General features: G+C 42.5%; 2 protein-coding genes across 4 annotated transcripts in view; one reads left to right on the top strand and one right to left on the bottom strand.

The window, feature by feature from the left end:
• Positions 1-2,703, top strand: part of DNAH3 (dynein, axonemal, heavy chain 3) — a 249,802-nt gene extending 247,099 nt beyond the window's left edge. Inside the window, exon 64 of the mRNA XM_010837413.1 lies at positions 2,146-2,703. Coding sequence (XP_010835715.1) covers positions 2,146-2,499 — 354 coding nt within the window. The 3' untranslated portion in view covers positions 2,500-2,703. The remainder of the gene's footprint in view (positions 1-2,145) is intronic.
• Positions 2,704-2,976: 273 nt separating this feature from the next.
• Positions 2,977-7,226, bottom strand: part of LYRM1 (LYR motif containing 1) — a 42,623-nt gene continuing 38,373 nt past the window's right edge. For all 3 annotated transcript variants that reach the window (XM_010837162.1, XM_010837160.1, XM_010837161.1), the window contains one exon: positions 2,977-6,452. In XM_010837162.1, coding sequence (XP_010835464.1) covers positions 6,336-6,452 — 117 coding nt within the window. In that variant the 3' untranslated portion in view covers positions 2,977-6,335. The remainder of the gene's footprint in view (positions 6,453-7,226) is intronic.

The raw sequence follows: 7,226 nt of genomic DNA, 5'->3' as shown, positions 1-7,226 counted from the left end.
TGGAACCCATTTGAAGAAAGGCAAATTCTAAAGCAAATATGTAGTTTCATTAACATAGCTTAAGAAAAACATTTCCATAATAAAGCAGCACTGGTTAGCTCAAGGTCTGAGAAAAGTTAAGTTCAGGCAGAACCAGGTGTTGTCAGCAGAGAATGGAAAAAAGTCTGCCACTTGCAATTGATTTTCTCCTACAGCTTGGGGACCTCTTACCGAGGCTGTTAACACCCTCAGGTTCTCAAGGCAAGAATCAGATCAGATCAGATCAGTCGCTCAGTCGTGTCCAACTCTTTGCGACCCCATGAATTGCAGCACACCAGGCCTCCCTGTCCATCACCAACTCCTGGAGTTCACTGGGACTCACGTCCATTAAGTCAGTGATGCCATCTAGCCATCTCATCCTCTGTCATCCCCTTCTCCTCTTGCCCCCAAATCCCTCCCAGCATCAGAGTCTTTTCTGAAGTGGTTTACCATTCCCTTCTCCAGTGGACCACGTTTTGTCAGAACTCTCCACCATGACCCATCCGTCTTGGGTGGCCCTACATGGCATGGCTCATAGTTTCATTGAGTTAGACAAGGCTGTGGTCCATGTGATCAGTTTGGCTAGTTTTCTGTGATTGTGGTTTTCATTCTGTCTGCCCTCTGGTGAATGAGAATAACAGGCTTGTAGAAGCTTCCTAATGGGAGGGTCTGGCTGTGGGGAAAACTGGGTCTTGCTTTGGTAGGTGGGGCCATGCTCAGTAAATCTTTAATTTTCTGCTGATGGTGTGTGTGTGGGGGGGGAGAGCGGTGCGGGGACAACACGGTGTGTTCCCTCCCTGTGGTTTGGCCTGAGGCCACACTATGGTAGAGGTAATGGTGACCTCCTTCAAAAGGACTCCCAGGACTGTTGTAGTCCATGCCCCTGACCTCATGGCAGGCCACTGTCAACCCATGCCTCCGCTGGAGACTCCTGGACACTCACAGGCATGTTTGGCTCAGTCTCTTGTGGGGTAACTGCTCCTTTCTCCTGCGTCCTGGTGCACACAAGGTTTTGTTTGTGCCCTCCAAGTGTTTGTTTCCCCAGTCCTGTGGAATTTCTGTAGTCAAATCCCACTGGCCTTCAAAGTCGAATTCCTGGGGTTCTCAGCCCTTTTGCTGGATCCCCAGGTTGGGAAATCTGTTGTGGGCCCTAGAACTTTTGCAACAGTGTGAGCACTTCTTTGGTATAACTGTTCTCCAGTTTGTGGGTCGTTTGTTCAATGGCTCTATAGTGGAGCTAATGGCGACCTCCTCCAAAAGGACTTATGCCACATACCATGCCTCCCAGGTCTGCTGCCGCCAGAGCCCCTGTCCCCACAGGAGGCCACTGCTGACCTGTGTCTCTGCAGGAGAACACTCAAATGCTCAAAGGCAGGTCTGGCTCAGTCTCTTGTGGGGGTCACTGCTCCTTTCCCTTGGTCCTGGAGTGCACAAGGTTGTCTGTGCCCTCCAAGCATCTCTGGCAGGTCTGAGGTTTGATTCTAAATGTGATTTTGCCCCTTCTATCATCTTGTCAGGGCCTCTCCTTTGCCCTTGGATGTGGCTTTTTTTTTTGGTGGGATACTACATTCTCCTGTCAATGGTTGTTCAGCAGCTAGTTATGATTTTCCTGTTCTCACAAGAGAAGATGAGCACACGTCCTTCTAATCCGCAATCTTAAAGTTTATCAGCTCTGAATCTAATGGTATGCTGGGGGCTGGCTCATACTAACTCACCAGAGCCAGTTACAGGTGGTTGTTAAATAATGGATATGCTGAAATTGATCATGGTGGGGCTCTTTACACCACAGAAATTGACAGAAACTACAAATCAAAATTTTACTTCTTCTACTAGAGAACTATTTTACCAGCATGCAGCTTAATCTAACCCCTCACTTTACAGATCCATATTCATAAAGGGGAAAGATTATACAAGGCCACTAAGCTAGGTAATAGTTAATATGGCCTGTGGTTCTTGCTGACTGGAAATCAGACATGGCCCATGTAGCATGTAGGAATATTATCAGAGAAGTCTCAGTGTCCTGGGAGACGGACAGTAAAGCCAGTTTTTACCTTTTCAGTCTCTTAATGCTGCCTCATTTAGGAAAATGGCAGGTAACAATGGAACTCACAGCTTCCTGTCTTTCAGGTAACCACACAAGAAACAGTCATGGAGAGTAACCCAGAAGATGGGGCCTACATAAAAGGACTCTTCTTAGAAGGTGCCCGTTGGGACAGGAAAAAAATGCAGATCGGGGAGTCTTTCCCCAAAATCCTCTATGATCCATTGCCCATCATTTGGCTGAAACCTGGGGAAAGTGCAATGTTTCTGCATCAGAACATTTATGTGTGTCCAGTCTACAAAACAAGTGCCCGGAGAGGTACCCTCTCCACAACAGGGCACTCCACCAACTATGTCCTATCCATTGAACTCCCAACTGACAGGCCTCAGAAGCACTGGATAAACCGAGGAGTAGCCTCTCTGTGCCAGCTAGATAATTGATGGCATATGTCTCAACACAGAAAATAAAAAATAAAGAGTATCATTCTTGACTGAAATATAGCTTTCCTTTCTTGAGTCACATGATATGATGATGATCACCAGGGAAGCCTCAATGATGATGACAATTATATTAATGGAGCACTTGCTATGATCTAGGTATTTTAGAACACTCCTATAAAGTAGGTTATTGTCCTTACTTTATGGGTGCAGAAACCAAGATATAAAGAAAGTAATATTCTCCAAATCAGGTAGTTAATAAAATAGTGGAGCCTAGTTTTGAATATAGGCAATAGGATTCTTCAGCCTAGACCTTGAGTCATGTGGCTAAGCTCCCTGATTTTTTCTTTTTCCTATTATTTTGCCATAACTGTCACTGAATTTTAATTGCTTCTCTCCTAGTCTGTTAGATAGTATCACCAACTCAATGTACATGAATTTGATCAAACTCTGGAGATAGTGAAGGACAGGGAAGCCTGGTGTACTGTAGTCCATGGTGTTGCAGAGAGTCAGACATGACTTAGTGACTGAATTATACTCACTGTTGTCTCCATTTCAGTGAGGCAAAAATGGAGGCTTAGAAAAGTAACTAGTTCAATTTTACAGCTAGCCAGTGGTACCCAAATTCTTCTTCACTAGCTTACACAGATAGGCAGAAATTTCAGGAAGAAAGGAGATATGGGAGAACCGTTATTTGTTGCTTGCCATGGTTTATCCTTGGGCTTTTAGATATCTAGCCTGTTCCTATGATTGTCTTCCCCTGTAGAAGCTCAGGAAGACTAAGTATCTTGTCTATGATCACCCAGTTCTTTCACACTGAGGAGCCAGGTTTTGAGCCAAGGTCTGTCTGGCTCTAGAATCCATTCATTTTTCACTGTTTCATGCTGCCTCCTTAGTGAGGACGGAGATGTGTAGTTCCAACAACCATGTCCAAGAAATTTCTAGTTTATCACTATTTCTCCCCAGGGCCAGCTGGAAGAGAATCCCAAAGGAGATAAAAACAAAATTCTTGATGTATTCTCAGTGAACTCTCACATAGCTCTTTGGCTCTAATGGCTACCAAAGGCATTCCATTGGTCAGTTCACAGATGAGCAAAGACATAAGACTTCTTGAATCTTAATGTGTCTGGCCTGGCTTCCCAGCTTCTTCACTAGAAGAAACCTTCTGACTTGGACTGTTTTTCTTGAACGAAGCTTCTGAGAACCACATAAACATATTTCAGGAGACTTGTTTCTTCATGGCAACATGGAGTCAATCAAATTCTGATTGAGGATTCTGAATTCTGAGGTCAGCAAATGATCTAATTGATCCTACGTGCAAAAGCAGGGTGGGGCTGGGGGGGGGTGGTTCTCCATATCTTGCCAGTGGGCAATAAAGAGTGAGGAGGAGACACTTTTTCTAAGCTATTTTTTTAAAGAAATGTAACTTTTTCCAATTGAGGGAAAAAATATCAGAATTAACATATAGATATAACTGCCATATTGTCTATTATTCTAAATAGATTGTTAAGTCATATGAGATGGAAAGGTGGTCAGGAACCCAAATCCCTGAAATCTTGGACTGGTTGAGGTAAGTCAGACTGCAAACGATAAGGCAGTAAAGAGGTTGCTAAAAGGACAACTGAAATTCAATTACCGTTATCTAACTCCAGCTTCGGCAGCAAAAAGCTGATGGAGGCAGGGACTGTTTCATTCCTCAGCGGTCAAGGGACAGAATGTTTGTATGCGATGGATTAAATTTTTGTAATTAAAAAAAATTTCCCTCTGGGAACGTGCAGTAGGTTCTTCAGAAGTCCTGGTGAATTAAGAGGCTGGAACTCTGGAACAGAAATGGCCAGAGATCAGCTCTGTGAGAAGCTGTAGGCCCTGTCTATAAATAGCTCAGCAGATGACATCAGACAAACCTTGTCACCAAGCTAGTTCTCTCTCTCTAAAAATCTGGCTCTTGAGTAAATAGTTTTCAGTCCTTGTCAGCCTTGGAAGAAAATGTCATTAAAAGAGGGGGTGTAGGGGATGCTTCCAAAAGACCAAAGAAGATTTAATAGGGGGTTGAAGAGAAAAAGTTATTATGAACAAGTAGGTTTCATGGAAAGTTTGGGAGAAAATTATGATTTTGTGTAATAGAGTATGCATCTTTGCAAAGGCAGGTAGGCATATATAATTCACTTTTAGCTTAAGATTCCTGGCACACAGAAGGTACTTAGAAGTTAACTAGCAATTAGATGGACTTTCATTTTGGAGGAGTCCTTCCATTTTGGAGGAAAGATGATTTCTACTTCTCATAGAGTAAGATAAAAATTGCATATTCAGAATCACCTTGAATTACTTAAGAGAGGGATCATGATGGGGACAGCAAGTCATGTTTCACTCAGTTCAGCACAGCTAGTTTTTCCTCCATTCCAAGAACAGGTCATTGTTTCATTGACTGACCACCAGATAAAGTAGCTGGCTTGAGTTCACAGGCCTTATATTGTTTTAGAAACACTTAACTTTAAACATTAGAACCACCTCTTGGTAGGGAAATACTTCCACAATGAGATCAGACAGAGACTGACTGATGGAACAGCATATTGATGTCTCTGAATTCAAGTTAGGCTGGGGTATGTGCTCACTGAATGGCTGTGGAGTGGCCAACATGCCAACCAACACATTTAAATGTCTCTTTCGTCATCAAAGGCCTATAGCTATATTTTTATTAAATATGTACATGCTATATCTATTTTGACACAGTATTATATTTGCCGTCAATGTTATTGACAAACCCTGCAATATTTACTTAACCTGCATGAGAAAGCACGCTCCTGCTCACAGGAATATTTTTGAAACTGAAATATATATATGCTTTAAATTACAGAATCTGTGTGACAAGGGTATGGGCAGGAAGTTATCAACTACTGCTTCTGAGGGTCACAAGGCCATTTTGGTAAATGGTACAGAGAGACCAAAATAAATAGGGATTTTTCTTTATTGGTGGTTACCCATCCCCTCTGGAGGTAAGAGGGAAAGACATTGATATACAAATGACCTGCCATGGGAATCTCACCTGTATCCACACATGCAAGGGTATAAGTACATTGTGTTTTGATCTCTACTTTGTTCCATTTCTGTTTGGACATAATGTGAAAGCCAGCTTAGCTCTTGTACTTCCTAATTATGTTAAGATAAAATTCTCATAATGAACGCAGTATGAGTTTCTAGTGAGCCTTTAAGGTCTTGGATGTATCCAAAGTAATCACAGGCTTTAAGATAAACTAAATATATGCATTTACCTAAGATATGCACTTTTGTGTATGTGTACATCTGGGGCAGAGATGTGTCTCATAAAATTTCAATGAAAAACCATGATTGATCCAAAGATGCACTTTTTAAGGGAATTTTATCTGGAAATGGGAAGTTCCAAAAGACAACAAAGCAACACAAAAAGTCCACTTTTAAGTAAATCTATAACTTGGCAAAAAAAAAGGCCTAAAAATATTCTGAAGGGTAGTGTATAACTCTAAAGTAGCCATGAGAACTTCCATCAACTGGCTAATTTCTTCATATCAGCTGGCATGTCTGGTGATTGGCATTCCCTTGAAGGCTTTTGTCACCCTTCAGTCTTCTGCCCACAGGCCTTAGTTTTGTTTCCAAGTGGTGCTTCAGTGAGGATATAAGGTCCATGACCTCTAAGGTTAGTGTTTGCCTCATCAGGCAGCAAGATCCTCATTCCGACAGTACCAATATTTCAGAGGTTTTAAGAAAATAATTGGATTTTTGCTCCTAATCAAGAAGAATTGTTAACTGGTTTATATTCAAGGCCTAGTTGGCTCATCATTCTCAGAAAAAAAAATTTTATTGAGTTAGGAAACTTCATCATGAGATTTGAGATATATTGGTTTGGAAAATTTCCTCAGTTTCTCCTGGCTTCGAAGTCCCCGGCCTCGTAGTGGGGTAAGGCCCATGGGAGGCAGATGAATCTGAATAATAAGAATAATGATAATATTAAAAATTATAGGACTTCCCTGGTGGCACAGTGGATAAGAATCTACCTGCCAATGCAGGGGACATGGGTTTGATCCCTGGTCTGGGAGCAACTAAGCCTGTGTGCCACAACAACTGAAGCTGTGTGCCCTACAGCCCGCACACCACAAATGCTGAGCCTGTATGCTGCAACTACTGTAGCCCGCGCTCCCTAGAGTCTGTGTTTCACAAGAGAAGTCACTGCAATGAGAAGCCCGTGCACTGCAATGAAGAGTAGCCACCACTTGCTGCAACTAGAAAAAGCCCATGCAAAAGCAATGAAGACCCAGCACAACCAAAAATAAATAAATAAAGATAATAAAAGAATTGCAATCATAGCAGCAGCTTATATTCACCAAAGATTTACTAGGTACTATGTTCTCTGCTAAGTGCTAACTCCATGTTGCTGTTTTTTAGTTGCTAAGTCATCTCCAACTCTTTGCAATCCCATGACCTGCAGCATATCAGGCTTCCATGTCCTTCACTATCTCCCAGACTTTCCTCAAACTCATGTTCATTGACTCATGATGCCATCCAACCATCTCATCCTCTGTCACCTTCTTCTGCCCTCAATCCTTCCCAGCATCAGGGTCTTTCCCAATGAGTCAGCTCTTTGCATCAGGCAGGGTCAAAGTACTGGAGCTTCAGCTTCAGCATCAGTCCTTCCAATGAATATTCAGGGTTGATTTCCTTTAGGATTGACTGGTTGCTGTCCTTGCAGTCCATGGGAC

Source organism: Bison bison, unplaced genomic scaffold, assembly GCF_000754665.1.
Source record: "Bison bison bison isolate TAMUID 2011002044 unplaced genomic scaffold, Bison_UMD1.0 scf7180017864072, whole genome shotgun sequence".
NCBI classification, from domain to species: Eukaryota; Metazoa; Chordata; class Mammalia; order Artiodactyla; family Bovidae; genus Bison; species Bison bison.
This window is presented reverse-complemented; position numbering and strand designations above follow the sequence as displayed.